The sequence below is a fragment of the Carcharodon carcharias genome, chromosome 12 (assembly GCF_017639515.1).
Source record: "Carcharodon carcharias isolate sCarCar2 chromosome 12, sCarCar2.pri, whole genome shotgun sequence".
Lineage (NCBI taxonomy): Eukaryota > Metazoa > Chordata > Chondrichthyes > Lamniformes > Lamnidae > Carcharodon > Carcharodon carcharias.
The window spans coordinates 103,805,478-103,822,110 of record NC_054478.1 but is presented as its reverse complement, the minus strand read 5'-3'; the positions used below and the strand labels follow the sequence as shown (position 1 = coordinate 103,822,110).

Below are 16,633 nucleotides of genomic sequence, written 5' to 3'. Positions count from 1 at the left end.
CACTAGCTGCTTCAGCGACTGTGAAGTGCCCTCACTGCTGTGAACTGGAACACTAGCCGAAGATATGATGCCCAATGAGGTGCCAGTATCTGCGCTGATGTCTGCCTGGCAGAGATGGTGTGACGGTTCTAATGGTGCAACTTCATGCCCCTCAGGTGTCAGAGGGAGCCCCTGCTGCTCCTGCTCCCGGCCGTGCATTGATGAGGCTGAAAGGAAGAGTAAGGAAATTTGATCAGTTAGCCTGCGGGCAATGTCAATGTACATGCCTGTCCCCAGCTCATCAAGCGCTTATCATTCCACACGCACTGGGCAAGCGATGTTGGTAACATTACTCACTGAACAATCAGCAATGGCATGGATGTTGGGAGACTACTGGTGATGTGAGTGTTGGCCATACATGCCTGCCCGTGGAACCTCAGTCTCTCCGGCTCTAGTGGCCCTGGGCACGTGCTGCCTCTCCAGGTCCAATGCTTCCTGCTCATTGCGGCTAAGCATCAATATCTGGGCTGGCCCACCGCCAGTACTCAGCCATTCGGTGCTGTTATGAGAATTCTTCTCCTGCAAATGAAAAAAATTGCATTGATAAGTGATACTTGTACCGTCAATCTCCTCGCGGCCAGCCCACCCCAAGCCCAGTTGGCCACTGCATGTTTGCAGTGCATCCTTCCCCTGCTGGCGCTGACACTCACACTAATATGCCTGGTGTGTCCTTTCCCCCGCCCCACATGCTGCCTTCATCACAGTTGGGAACACACAGTTGTACCAGCCATTGCAAGGAGACACAATGATGTGGAGGGCTGAGGGCAGCACATCCATATGTGCTGCAGGACCTTGAAGACCCTCTCACACCATGTCATCACCCTGACTTCCACATGTCATGGAGTTCGACCAACATGCCTGGGTGTAGCTCCTCCAGGTTGAACCCACCACAGTCATGTGGGTTTCACTGCACCACATGCTACGGGTGCAGAACCCATTTCACCTCAACCGTCTCATGCTGACATGCGCATAGGCAATCTCTGTTGGGCTGCCCAGCTAAGGACACATGCCTTCACTAACTCATAGCATTCAGGCCATCCAGACATGGGTGGTCCGCCAGCGGTGGAGAAGGTTACATGATGGGTGCAGTGAATAATGCCAACATGCTACTCACCCTTCCTGTGCGCAGCAGGCCATTGAAGTGCTTGTGGCACAGGGTCCATGAGCACTGCACCACGTCGTGGGAGCTCACGACATCCTCAACCTCCTCCCACGCATGCTTGGTCAAGTGGGGTGGCCTCCTCCTTCCGTCCTCGGGGACAAGCACATCCCGCTGTGCTGCTACCCCATCGAGGAGGGCAGCAAGGCACTCATCGGAGAACGTGGGCGCACACTGGCTGCCCGCCCTACACTCCTGCATGGCTCTTTCAGATTTGCCTTACCCCCAACCTCTGGCAATGTAAAGCAGCCTTGGTGCGGGTGCAGCTTGGCCTTTAAACAGGCCGCTGGTTTGCCATTGGACCCGAGGGCAATTGCCATTCCGCCTGAGCCTGCCCACTCCCGCCGGCCCTGGGAGTTGCTGGGCCGGCCTTAATTGGTCCGCTCGCGCAAAATGGCAGCGCGGTCACCAGTGCCCGCACCCGCACTCCCTGCCCAATATGGGAAAAATTCTCCCCATAGTGACAGAGTGAGACTAGCTTCAAGGAACTTTCAATTAATTTTCTACTTCTTTTAAATACGTCCACCGCTATTTGAGTGGGTGCATCCAGTATCTTGCTGAACTGATGCCCAAAAATATATTGGATGCCAATGTCAGTAGAGATCCTGTGTACTTGCCAAGATTTCCCTCCTATTCATCTGAATTTGAACAGTAAACCAGGAGAAAAGTTAAGCTCAATTGAATCATTGGATGAGGATGTCAGCTCACTGGCTTTGAGACTCTCCTAGTTTATTGATCATTAAAATTATTAACTAGAATACTGCAACCTGGTATGGTGATTTCTGAACCTTGTTTGTGAAACCTGCTGTTCAATTGAGTAAGATTTCAACCTAAGAGCATTTATCTCACACAATTTACTAGTTTATTACTACTTTTATGGTTGTCCCTTGTGCATCTATAAGAAATATATTTTCAATTTTTCTTTGTTATAGTCTGGTGTTAAGACCACTCTGAAACCAGTAATCTTGGAAGAAATCCTGGAGGAAAACAAAAGAAAAGTTATAGACATTATTGCCAAAGAAAGTCTGGGACCCCAAGAGCATACCAAACTGTATGATAAGTATACCATGCTCATCAATAGGCAAGCTGACTTGGATGTAGAGCAATTCCTGAATGAAGAACATACATTTGAAGAGACGGCACAGGAAATTCTTAAGTATCTGAAACTGAAAGAGGAAATTAAGTATGAGTCTCAAAAGGTACCTACTAACTCAGGTTTAAATGATAAATTATGTAAATTATGCATTTACATAAGAATGAGTTAATATAAGTATATTTTCTTAATTGTTACAACTAAATTTATTCATTATTTCATTTATGAAACATCTTAATCTACATTGATAACTGTATACTAGATGGTAATATTAACATTACTGTATTAATAAGTTAGCAGATCATATAATCAAACAACTTCTTTGCTCGCAAAATTGTGTTTTTCATGCAGCCATACTAATGTGCTCTTTATTTTGTGTAACTGCCTTAATATTTGCTCAGGTTGTTCGCCTGGGGATGTTTGAGGTTCACTGTGATGAACTCATAAGGGCTCTTGTGAAACGGGCAGAAATACTGTATGAGAAACTTCTGAACAAGATAAACAAATATCATCAGGATGCAAATAAAGCGTTAGTACTATTCCAAAACTGTTTCTGAAAAATAGTATGTCCTGTACAAATTCTCATATAATTCCAAAACATTTTAAGCCCAATGATAATTGGGGCTGCTTAGTGCTTGTTAATTAGTTCTTCCAAACCTTCTTTCTGCTGCTAAACCCCACAACACTTTATCCTATTTCTGCTAAACACTAGATGCTTAATTCCAACCTAGTAGATGGTATGCTGTCTACCTGGTGCATGGATGAGGGTCATCTCAAACTGGCTTAAAAGGATACTGCAGTGTAAGGGGGAGGATTCAGTCATTGTAGTCCATAGTGGAACTCATGATATAGGAAAGAGTAGGCAAGAGATCCTGTTCAGATTGTACCAGGAGCTAGGAGCTAAATTTAAAAAAAAGAACATTGAGGGTAATAATCTTTAGATTATTAACCAAGTCACGTGCAAACTGATACAGTGACAGGCAGATTAGGAAGGTGAACATGTTACTGAAGGAATGATGTGCGACAGAGGGGTTCCATTTCATGGGGCACTAGCACTATATAGGAACAAGCTGAACTGGGGACAAGCTCCACCTCAACCAGTTGAGTCAAGCTCCTGTTGGAAAGGATGAATAAAATAATCACAAGTACTTTAAATTAATAAATATGTGTGGTGGAGGGCTAAAGCAGAAAAAGTAGTATAAATAATTCTAAAACAAATGAAAAGGAAGAGAATAGAGTAATGGTCAGAAATTGTGCTTTAGACATTACAGATAAAGGAAAAGCTAAAATATGTAAAACATTTAACTCAGGAGATTTAATCAACATTAGTGCAGGAGGACAGGTTAGTGTTTGTGGCCTAAATAAGCATTTTTTATACAAACTCAGAAGGTATAAAGAACAAATTGAATCAATTCCAAGGGCAAATTCAAGTTGGAGGGTATGACGTAGTAGCCATTACTGAGACATGGATGCAAGAAAATCAGGATTGGGAACTGAATATTATTATTTGATTTGGTACTGATTCAGGATCTGCAGACTTTATGGCATGTAGGGCATTTGTTGTTATGTGGGATGTATGATCATGTTATCAGTTTGCATCATGGTGTATTCTTTTTGCTGCTCTTGCTTTTCCTCTTCATTTTGTCATCGTTAGGTTTCAAAGCCCTGGGATCCTTCCTCAAACACTGCCACTATCTGGTTTGATCCAAGGCAATGGTCCCTTTGGAGCTGAGGTCAACGTTGCAATCCTTCATGTTGGCTTTCAGCACATCCTTGAAGTGCTTCTTCCGCCCTCTTCTGGTGCACCTATCCTGACCGACCTGGAAGAAGAAGGCATGCTTTGGGAGCCTGGTATCTGACATCTGAACTATATGACCAACACAACGAAGCGGATAGCAGATGATCAGAGCTTTGATGCTTGTGGTGCCTGCTTGTGAGAGGACACTGATGTTTTTCCAGATATTCATCATAAATCTTAATCAAAGGGGCTGGACATATGCACTTGGAGCTTGCTGAAGGAGGACTTTGGTCTTCTGAATGTTGAGTGTAAGTCCTATCTTCTTGAATGCCTCAATAAGTATGTCAATAATTCTGTGGAGATCCATTACCCACACAGCACTTACTGCAGCACCATCAACATATTGGAGCTCAATGATTCAGGTCAGGGTGATTTTAGTTTTTGATTGAAGCCGCCTGTGATTTAATAGTTTACAGTTCATTCGATAAATAAGCTGAAATCCAGCAGGGAGCTTGTCTCTAGTCAGCTGGAGCATGGCAGCAAAGGAATAAAAATAAAGCAATGTGGAAGCTCTTCTTCTGTTCTTGATCAAAGTTTGGAAGTTTTTCCCTAAGGAGTTTTGGAACTGGTCTCTTTTGATTTGATCCTTCAGGGCTTTGACTTTGATCTTCCATGGATATCTCTTCTGTTGCACCCGTCTTTTTTAAGCCAGTTTAATGGACATAATTGAATGATACCAGTTGGTGATTGTTCTAGCAGTTATCAGCCTCTGTCATTGCTCTGGAGGTGTGGACACCTTTGCAATTTTGGGCATGGATAATGTCACAATGGATCAGGAGCCAGTGATTGGACAGTGGTGTTGCCATGATGCTTTGTACTTGTTTTTCTGACGGAACAGGGTATTGGTGATGGTAAGCCCATGCTCTACATATTTGGTAGGGAGAGGAATGCTTTTAAAGTTCACATTCCCAATTCCTTCCTTGCTAATATTTTCATTCCAGAGACTGGAATCCGTTCCAACATTGGCGTCAAAGTCTCTGAGTAGAATAAGCATGTCCTCCTTCGGAACCTCACAGAGAACTTGGTTAAGTTTGGTATCGAAATCTTCCTTGGTTTCATCATTGGTGTCCAGAGTTGGGGCACATGCATTGGTCATGTTGGCGAATTGGTCCTTGCCAGTTTGAATCGAAGAACCGTGAGGCACTTATTTCTTTCAAGAGGGAACTCATGAAGCCAGTTCACAAGTTCATTCTTAATGCCAAATCCAACACTGTGTTCCTTGAATTGTCCAACTGCAGCTCGTCAGATCTCGCTCAGAATAGTGATGTTGCTATCATATCACTGGAGTTCTTGGGCGACAAATGCAGTGCGACGCTCTGGGCATTCATTCATGAGTGTGTCCATGAATGTCCTGATGTTCCAGGCCTCAAGCTTTACTACTTTGTCTTTTATGTGTTTCTGCAATAGAAAGTGATCCCTCCAGATGTGGTTGTCCAGTTGGGAGAAGTGAGGCAGTCTGTGTTTAGGGCACCTTTTCTAGCCCTCTCTCCAGTAAGGGGTGAGCAGAGTGGGTCCTAAAGAGGGCTGCTCAGTCACAATTACAGCTGCCGAAAGGCACCCTTGCCTTGTTCGAGTGATAGATGACCATCTTGTAACTGCCACCTCTGAGCTAGATCATGACTAGAAGCTTCCAGACAGTACAATCCTGCTCCTATTGCCATTTGCTGGTTGATGAAGGGCTTGAGAGATGCACTCATAAAGAAAGATGCCTGCGCTGGCATCTTTTAGCATGGGGAAACCATTGCACTCCAGCTTCTACACATGTCTTGACAGAACGAAACCTTGATCCAATGGCAAGTAAACCAAGACAGTTGGAAGTTTCATTCTGCCGCAACCTTTGTCCATGAGAACAGTTGTTGAGATATTCCAGATGGCACATCTTCCACCGCCTGTTCTGTCATTGAGGACCTGTTTGCCAGAGCCCCATCTGCTGAGTATTTCTAGGGTTCTTAAATTGGCCTTCATTGGTAACCAAAGTGGCTCAGCACATATGGTCCCACCATACTTCACCCTGTTTTGATTGACCCTTTCTTACTCATTGCCTAGGTTCTGCAGTGAGGATGAGGAGGTGCACTTTGGAACCTGAACTGAATATACGGTTTAGGTATACAGGTAGAGGGGGAAGAGTAGTCTTTTGTGGGTGGGTGAGAAGGAGGAACTTTTGCTTCAGTGATAAGAGAGAATATAATGTCAAGTAAGCAGGCAGTGAAAACTTTATGGTGGGTAGAATTAAGAATAGAAAAAGACTCAAAACTATAATGGGAGTTAGGTATAGGCCTCTGGTAGTAGCTATGAAATGGCAGAGCATAAAAGCAGATATTAGACCACTATGTAGTGAAGACAACTTGGCTTTATGGAAGATTTTCACATTCATATAGATGGAATGAGCTGTCTAGCTCATTTCAGAAAGGCAGCAAATTTCTTTGTAAGCTCAGGATAGTTTTCTGTAGCAACATGTCCAAGAACCAACAAGGAGACATGCCATAATTATATTTAATAATGAACAATGAGCCGAGTTTAGATAAAGCGCATTAAAAGCCAAAGCTCTCTCCCCTTTTACCACTGATTGATTGCCTTCCCTTGAGATTGGGAGCACTCTACCAGCCACTGTTATCTCTCAGGTTGATCAGTCACTCATTCCAGCCTGATTGCCTGCCTTTCCTGACCAGCTCACATCCCCACCTACCCCAAACGTGATCCTGACCTGATTGCCTCACCTACCTGAGTGACTTGGATTTTTATGAACATGACCTTTTCTTAGTGATCCCACATTCTTCAACCCTCGTTGTGGTTGTCAAACAGCTTTTTAATGGCACACCCCACAAATTACCTCATACCCCTTGATACCTTTTCCAAAACCTCATGATCCCCTTTACATTACTAATCCACATGTCTTCTCCAACTACCCCTTACTGCTGCATACACATCTTATAGCTTATCTTCCTCCAATTTGGAACGTTTTCTCCATCATCTTTCTCTGCACCTGTGCTTTAATTGATCATTAATTAGTTCTGTTTTATTAATGGCAGGTTATGTCTTGAATTTGAGAAGATAGCAGAGAAAGCCCTGATGACGCCTGCAAATACGCAAGCATTAATGGATTTGAAGGTAATTTTTTGTTTTACTTGTAAGGCGATGTAAGAATTAAGTGTCAATGAAAATAACCACTTTTAGGAAATGACGCAAAAAAACTGACAGTGGACCACTTTTATAAGATTATTGGACCTGTTATGATATCCACAGTAGCGGGAAACACAGATAAGATACATCCTCTAATCAATGTCGCCTTATGTCCACAATGTCCACACTTTATGGACTGAATTTTCAGGTCCTGCCGGGGGTGGAAACTGAGGCAGACAGGAAAAGAAAATACTGGCTCCCACAAATGTGATGGTTTCCTGCCGCCATTCCCGGCCCCAGTGAGTTTTCTGCCCAATCCATTAACACCACTAATTAACATTATTAAAGAGCTCATTGAGATCTCGTTAAATGGCATATTGTGATTTTGATGGGGTGCACGGGTTGCATGCATTGTCTGGAGAAGGCCAGGTGAATGGAGGTGGATCATAATAGGGAGCCAGTCATGGCGGCCCTGGTGAATCAGGTAGGCTGTATGATATGGTGAACAATGCAGACGGGGACTTGGCCATTGGAACACAGGTGCCTTTGGATCTAGGTTCCAGGAAGAGCGGCAGTAAATGCTTGGGCAATGCAAGTGGTCGTCACCCTCCTGGCATTGCGGGTATGTATCAGAGGATGGGGCAAGGCTGCCAAAGGCAATTGGGGATCACTTGGACATTAGGAAGGCAGCAGCTGCCAGTGGGTGCATGACTTTCAGATTTTTGGTTCCAGTAGTGATGAGAAGAAACATGCTCCACACGAATGGCATTGCCCTGGCATCAGGAGGGTAGAAGAGGCTATGAGAGGCAGGAATGAAACGAAATCCATACCCTCAGTACAGGATCTGTTGTCGAAGAAGGAGCTACCTTGAGATGACTGAGAACCAGTTCCGAAGGAGACTGTGACTTTCCAGGGAGATGGACACAGACATTTGAGCCCTCATCACCAAAGAGGTCACTCCTCACAGCACTGCTCACCATGCCCTGCCAATAACCGTCAAAGACACTACGGCTTTGAACGCCTTCACTTCTGACTCCTTCCAAAAACCAGCTGGGAACCTTGGTGGCATCTCACAAGCAGTCACACACCGCAGGTATCCATGTGGCCATCAAGCTAATCAGATTCATCAACAGGAAGGGCAACCACTCCCTCAAAGATCTGCAACCACAACTGAACTTCCTCAATGTGTGTTCTTGCTTTCCTGGCAGTTGCCAAGGCTCCTTCATCCTCTGGCAGTCCACACTGCTGCAACCATTCACTCCATCCCCCAAACTTTGTGGATATATTCTAGGAAACAAGAGATATCCCTTGAAGAGATGGCTACTCATCCCTTTATGAGAGCCAGAGACAGGCATAGCCCAGTGAATGACTTATCTCTCTGCCCAACACGGTTGCCTCCGCACTTGGCCTCTTCTGCATAGTGCTCTCCTTGTGGCCTCCGAGGAGGTGGAGGGAGACTGCTCACTTGTCCCTACCTGCAGCTGAGTTTTTTAAAATTCTTTCATAGGATTGGATATCACCAGCAAGGCCAGCATTTGTTAGCTATTCCTAATTGTTTCGAAAAGGTAGTGGCGAGCCACCTTCTTAAATCTCTGCAGCCCACCTGCTGTAGGTGCAACAGTGTAGGAATGGAGATATGAGGCCAGATTTTTGTGTCCCACAAAAGTTGGGAATAGATGGGGGACTCTCAAAAGTTAGGATTCAATACTGGAATCTTTTTTATTTCTCTGATTAAACCTTGCCCACACAAACTTCCCATAGGTAGGAAGAGGTTTGGATTAGGTTTGGGTTGCAACCCCATTCGCAAGCCTGGTGATGTCGGGGTCACCATTTACAGGTCTAGGGGAAATTTGTTTCTCATGTCCCACAGTATTTTAATTGGATCAGGTGGGCTTTGGAAATCTTTTGAAAATCCACCAGGCAAGATAGTTCATGAACCTTGGGAAAGTCTGTGGAGGAGCCAGGAACATTCTGACAGGTAAGTGTTAAATCTTCTGACAACTTCAAATGTCATTATTCAATGTTGTCTTATAATTAGATGCATTTTTATGCAGTTATTGCTCACAGGGCTCTTTGCTGAAAAGGTAAGTTGACCATGACATTCACCAGTATTGTGTAAGTGTTGAGATACATTAGAGCACTTTTTCAATTGGGAAAAGTGCTACTCTGCATTCAAAATTGAGGAAAACAGTGCTTAGGAGTTTTAGTTTCATTATCTGAAGTGATTTAAATGTCCATTGTACTTTAAAGTTTGGGGAAAATGGGTCTGTAGACTTAACTTAGGGAAAACAAAGCAGCCACTTATTCCTGGATTGTTTTGATTCACAGGCCATCTGGTGTAGCTTAGAAAAAAATCTGAGCTATCTTTTATTTCAGTTTCAATAGGCTTCATTGTTTGGAGCTGCAATGGTGTGTTCTGAGCCCATAATGAATGCTTGGCTGAGTTATTGAACCACTTAGCTCAACAGGAGGTTGTGTACCCTGTCTGATGAATAAAGTGGTTATTAAAGGACTATCTGTCTTTGATGTGGTTGCTGAATGTGGTTGCTGAATAGATGTGTGTTTGTTTTTACAACTGATTGACCACTTGAGGAGATTTGATGTTTATTTCAAAGGGTAGAATCATCCCAGATTTGCACAAAATGTGGTAGTGGACAGGAAAAAGGACTTTTTACCCACCGCCGCAATGGTGGCTTTCGGCACTGTATCATCCCATTCCAAGATCAGCAAGGTCACCAATCCAGCATGGGAGGCGGTGGCAGCAGTGGTCAGTGCCAAAGCCCTGCAAAAGAGGGCAGCCGTCCAGTGCTGAAAGAGGATGAATGATCTCCTCTGTTCCACCAGGGTAAGTTATTCTTCTCATCACTCTCCACTCGCACACTCACAAACCCATCACACATCCACAGGGATCTCACTCACTCCCAGTTTAAGAGACATCACCATTCACTCTTGCGCACAACTTCATCTGCCCTGTGGATCATGCCTTCATCCTGTCTTTGGCATCACTCAACACCCACACATGCCTAGCATCCTGGCAGGCGTCCTGCGTACATTCTCTCCATCTGTCTTCATGCAAGACAGCTGGCACACAACAAAAGGGAGAGGTCGCAGACTGGTAGAAAAATGCCTGAAATCAAAGTCCTCACAGACTTTGAAAACAGAGCTGTCTAGCTGGCCAGTGACGATCTGGATTGTTCCTGTGCTGATGGTGAGGTCGGCAGTGCTCAACCATATGATGATCCAGCAGTGCAACATCCATCAGACAATCATGCTATGAGTCAGTTCCCTTGTTCTGCAGTCTCCTGCTATGCACCAGTTATTTTTCCTTGCTTTCACAGGCACATCTGGGAAGCAGCTGAGGGCATCCACGAACTAGGTCCTCGACATAAGCTCCGAGGACATCTTGGAAGAAGAATCTGATGGCACCCTCATTGAAGACCAATCACAGCACTCATCCACACTCTCCACCAGCGCAGAGACACATACCCCGGTAGGACCTAGCTCGAGAGTAGCCTCGGGACTACAATCTGGTGAGCACATCTCACTGTCTGATCCACAGCAGGCAGCAGCAGGGACTTTCCAGGTCCCTGGCACTTGGAGGATAGCTGGAGGCCAGAAATCTACTGAGTCTGATTCAGATGAGGAGCCTCTGGACTCGGTCATACCTCAATTGCTGGAGCTGCAAAGGAAAGCTGGGGAACATCAGAAAGGGAATTCCGCTGGAGTCCTCAGATTGCAAGGCACAATGGAGGAGTCCATCCACCTTCAGTCTGAGGTGATAGTGTTGGCATGCCAAAGCACCAAGGTCAACACTGGTAGGATGGTGGCCTTCATGGCGACCTTGGTCAGGACGTTGGTCCTGCACTGCTGTGCGGGCTCAACTTCATTATTGATGCCATAGTTTGCCTTCAACAGTGTCAACACAACGGGGGTGCTGGGCAGCTCAATCTCACTCCAGCTTCCCCTTGTCCTCAAGGAGTCAGCCAGGGCCCCTTGGGCATCCATAGGGAGAATCATCAGATGCACGCCCTGGGATCATCCATCCTGGTGAATCTGGGAGTGTCCGGCCCATCTGAATCCCCTCTTCCTGTGACCCCAGCAGCTCCAGCTCCACTGGCTGAGGAGAATGCCACTGCCACAGAGCAGGACCCTGAAAGCAGGCCAGGACCCTCCAGGTCTCAGCCCTCTAGAGGATGCCTGCCAAGGTCATCACAGATAGAGCGTAGCAGTCAGTAGGCTGCCTCCACCTCCACTGTGGATGTTGGGGGAGCACCAAGATGTCGTGGCAGGGTTAGGAACGTTATGAAGATGTAACTCCTTTGAATCAAAACAAATAAACTAAACTAACAAATCAAGGGACAAATTAAAAGGCAGCTCCTAGTTGCACAGCCTGGGTAAGTCTTTATCACTTTTGCATAAGGCTCACTATTGTAAATTAACTCCCAAGAATGTCTCCTTGCCCTATGGCTCCTTGTTATGATGAGCAGTCTTTGTGACACTCAGATGTGAAACCTTGGTTCCTGCACAAGATAAAGGCAGATGTCTCAGCCCAGAGCCTCTTCCTTGTGCAATGTGTAACCTTCAGACCAAAGTGATGGATAGCTTCACACTCACTGGACACATTAGTAATGCCTGAACCTCGATGGTGCTTGTTATTGCTGTCAGAATGTCGTGGGCATGCATCAAGGAGTTCTGTCATTCTCTCTGTTTGCTCTCAGCACCTTTGAGGTTGGGTGGCCACCAATCTCTTCAGCATCTGTGACTAGTGATGCTGTGGTCCTGAAAGGGTCAGGTGCTGAAGGCTGACAAAGGATCAGGTGCATTTAAAGTTTCATGTCTGCGTCTTCATGATATGCCTCTGATCACAGAGCTCAAGTGAGCTGTCCTCAGCCAGACAGGAGTCAGACATTCACAGAGGCTATGTGAAGATCTATGGAGTGTCCTCACTGCATGCCGTTATTGTCCTCTCTGGAATCTAGCAACTATTGGTGCCTCCACTGCGTCTCCATGACATGAGTCTGAGCACTGAGGGCATGTGTGCTGCCATCAACCACACAGGAGTCAAATGTTCACAGTTGCTAGGTAAGGATGTCAGGACTATCCTCAATGCATCTCATCATCATCCTCCACGAATCTTGCGGCTATGAGGGCCTCCCAAGCACACCTGCCTCACCTGGCCAATGTGATGGCCTCACTATCGGCATCCTCGCCCTTGAGGACCTCATCATCATCACCCCCTTTGACGTCCTCCTCATCAGAGGATACGTGCAGCTCCTCCATCTCCTCCTCAGCCAGGTCCTCCCCCTGTTGCAGCACCAGGCTGTGGAGCACCCACTGGGGACTGTAGACTGGACCTGTCGAGGCACCAGAACCTCATTTTCAAAATACCTATCATTTGCTCCACCAAAGTCTGGGTTGAGGCATGAGCCTTGTTATATTATTGCTTTGCTGCAGTCTGAGGCCACTGCCCGGTCGTCATCAGCCATGTCCTCTGTGGGTACCCCTTGTCTCAGAGAAGCCAACTGTGCAGCCTCTCTGCACCCTGGAAAATGTCAGGAATCTGAGACCTGCTAAGGATGTAGGAGTCATGGACATGCTTTAGGAATTGTACGCAGACCTGCAGGATGTGTTTGTGGTGGTCGTACGCCAGCTGAAAATTCAGCAAGTTGACATAGTTGACTGCTTCTTGGCACAAAGATCTAAGCTCCATGTGAGTGCAGTCGATGGCACCCTGCACCTCTGGTAAACCAGAGATCTGCGCAAATCCCAGTGCCCTTGCTTCCTGGCTTTCCTGATCCCGAGCGAAATACACAAAGTTCTTTGTCTTCCTAAAGATGGCATCCGTGACCTCCTGGATACACTTGTGCGTGGAGTCTTGTGAGAACCTGCACAGGTCACCTGTGGAGCCCTGGAAGGAACCACTGGCATAAAAATTGCATGCCATGGTCACTTTCACAGCCACTAGCACTGGTCCCTGTGATGCCAAATCCTGCAGCAGGTGGCATATGTGACTTACCAGTTCCCTGGACACGCGCAATCTTCGGCGACACTCGTTTTCGGTCATCTGCAGGAATGACAAGCACCATCTGTAGACCATGGGTCTAGCAAAGCACTACGAGTGACGCCTCACTGTGGATCTTCAGCTGTGTGCGTAGCAGGCCCTGCCGCCCCTTCATCCTGAGGGAGGTGCACCTCCCTTTGCCGAGCCAGGTGCCTCTGCTGCTCTCTTCTTCTCTGCTCCCTGTAAGCCATGGGGTATACCGCTAAATCACCAGGTTCCATGATCCTGATGTTCTCCTCCTGCAGGATCAAAGAGAGAGATGTGTGGGTTAACATATGTGTACTAAGAGCACGTTGGTTAAGGTTAAGTCTGAAGGCCCCCTCACGCATGCAGGAGAGTGCTGGCCACCAATTTGATGACCAGTGTGTAGTGCGCTCATTGGCTGTCTGCAACTCCACCCACTCCAACCCACTCCAAGTGACCGATTAGCGACAACTTTGACCATTGGACTACATGCTGTGCTCTCAGGTTAGGCACAGGTATTCTCCTAACACACACTGCAAGGCTGCACTGTTAGCTTGAACCATAGTGGGTACTGGTCCAAACCTTAATAATAAATGCAACGGGCTGCGAGTGTCTCCACCAGTGACTGCGCCATGGCCATCTTTCACAAGAGAATTCTACAATTTGCCCAGTCGGCCAAATGCACTGCTGTCCCCTAAAATGCACATTAATTTGCAGCCTGCACCTGAGGGGTGAAAAGCTTTGGAGCATTTGGTGGCACTTTCATGCTTTGTGTTGAGGGTGCAAAAAAAGCTCCAGAGGTCCAACTCCAAGCATGTCAACCAAGCTGCAGAAGAATGCTTACTTTCGACAAGCTTTTCCAAGCTTTGTGTGGCCGCTTCCCTCACACTCCCCACCCCTTGCCATGTACTTGAGTATTTCCTGCAGACTGTGCTGCATGCCCCCCCAAACTTCCATCATGTGCTTAAGTATTTCCTTCAGTCTGTGCTGCCTTACCTCACACCCTCCACCTCTGCCAAGCCTGACCCACACTGGAGTCAGCCAGGAAAAAGCGACTTGCCTGTGCTCCCCACAAATGTGTGGCACCTTTTCCTTAATGTTCTATGGGCGATGCTCACAAGTGCTGTGCAAGGTTGTGTGCACTCACCTCCGCGTTCCCCTCGAAGTTCAGGTCACCAGCTGCACACCTTTTAAAGGCAGTTGTGAAACATGCATTCTGAAGTCACGTCGAAGTGGGCGGTAAATTTGACGTGCGGGGATGATTCTGGCAAGCAGGACTTATAATTAGATGCAAAGATATTAAAATTACATTCCTAATGTGTGGCGGTGGGAAATGTGGCCTGCCATTGATGGGTGGAACGGATGATCGCAAACTGACTTCGCAACGGCGTAAAACGTTTGGCCTTCTCACCATATTTCCTCCCGCCCACCATGACATCTGACGCCAGCAGGGCCAGAAAATTCCGGACAAAGGTTCTGTTTTTTTTTTCAGTATGAATGGCTGTGTATTTAATTTTTGAGGTTTACTTTCTCATGTCCATTTCAAAGGGTGGGATTATCCAGCTCCCTTTACCGCTACCATTAACACTCCCTTTGTCTTGTGTCCATGACATCTTTGCCAACCCTTCTTTAGCTGCCACCTATCCCTGACCCTCTGTCTTGCTCCACCTGCTTCACCACCTCTTAAACAGTATAAAACCCATCATATTGTTACTTATCTTTAGCTCTGAAGAAGTGTCATTCGGACTCGAAATGTTAACTCTTTTTCTCTCTCCACAGGTGCTGCCAGACCTGCTGAGTTTTTCCAGTATTTTCTGATTTTATTACTGATAACTTTATATTTGGTAATCCAGTTGACTACATAAAACATGGCATCATGAGTTGATAAACAGGAGTAATATAAATGCGTTTGTGTAGGATAACAATGATTCTGAAAACTGATGTTTTTCGTAAAACGGTGCCATATTAAATTGATCCTATTGTCTATCATATAATGGCCAATATGGAAGAATTCAAGGCTGCTTTATGATTGTTTTGATTATAATCCACAAAATTGATTGTGTGTTTAAAAAGAAAATAGGTACATGTAGAGTGTCTCAAAACTGGCAACATCAGGACTGTGTCCGTGCCGGGTTTTGGATCTTGCTGGTTTTTCGGGCCGGGTGGTTCGGGTTGGGCAGCTCTGGCCGGTTGGGTTGCGTCAAGGTGGCTTGTATCACTCGGGTGTGCAAAGCCAATAACTAGTCGGCGCATCATTGTGCCAATACATCACCTAGCTCAACAAGCCGGTAAGTTACCACACTCATCTAATAACAATAAAAATTCTTGCATTGCAGCTTCAAAAGATGTCCAATTTTCAGACGTTGCCAGTTTCGGATAGTTGGATTTGAGATACTTTACTTGTAATATATATTGTGATCTCTGATGCAGAAGTGATAGACTTGCTATAGACCATCCTATTGTTGAAATGCTGCTTAAGGAGAATAACCACAGGTTTGGAGATATTGAAATCACTGCTGAAAACTAATTGTACTGCACAGTATTTAAGAAAAAAATTCATATTTTAGGCAATTTGTGAGTTCTAATTCAAATGTAGAAAAGTTATTGTACACTTTGGAGATCCAAGTGGCAGTTATTTTTAAATCAATGTTTTTTTCGGCAGGCCTACGTGAAACAGGTTGAAGTAAAGGACATGGCTGAACTTGAGCTGAAGCTGGTTGAAGCCAAAAACCGCTTGACTTTTCTTGTGGATTATGTTACACTTTCCCCTAGTGACATGCGACTGAACAATAATACATTTCACTGGAATGGACGAATGGCAGAGATTTTTGAGGAACACAAGAGGATGGTTGCGGAGAAGGAAGAACAGTACCAACAAGGACTCAGGGTGAGAGACTCAAGCGTTTCAGTATTGATAAGGTTTTGTTTCAATTTGCTTTGCACTGACACGGTTGTGGTGTACATGCAGGTCCTAACCTGACATCACAGGAAAGCTTTGTACTAACATTAGACGTGTAATGTGAATGCATTCAAATAACTCTCTCCTCCCTGCCTTTCTTGAAATAGACATAGTGGCCAGATTTTGAGGTGTGGAGCACGGAGTAAATGTTTGTTAAAGTCAGGAATTTGGTGCAAGTGGGAATTCAGTGCAGAACAGGAAGGAGGTGCTACTTCTTTTTCTCTTTTGTTTTACAGCCAGTAGCGGTAGTAACTAATTAATATCGTAAGACTTGAATTTATATAGCGCCTTTTCCGACCACCGAACATCCCAAAGGCTTGACAGCCAATGAAGAGTTTTTGAAACTTAATCATTGGTGTAATGTAGGAAATGCAGCAACCAATTTGTGCATAGCAAGCTCCCATAAACAGCAATGTGATAATGACTGGATAATCTGTTTT

The 16,633-nt window shown here is 45.6% G+C and overlaps 1 protein-coding gene across 1 annotated transcript in view; it reads left to right on the top strand.

Annotated features, from left to right (window-relative positions):
- dnah7 (dynein, axonemal, heavy chain 7) overlaps positions 1-16,633 on the top strand; it is a 616,407-nt gene that overhangs the window by 106,919 nt on the left and 492,855 nt on the right. The window contains exons 13-16 of the mRNA XM_041200170.1: positions 2,143-2,397; positions 2,693-2,820; positions 7,119-7,197; positions 15,897-16,121. Coding sequence (XP_041056104.1) covers positions 2,143-2,397; positions 2,693-2,820; positions 7,119-7,197; positions 15,897-16,121 — 687 coding nt within the window. The remainder of the gene's footprint in view (positions 1-2,142; positions 2,398-2,692; positions 2,821-7,118; positions 7,198-15,896; positions 16,122-16,633) is intronic.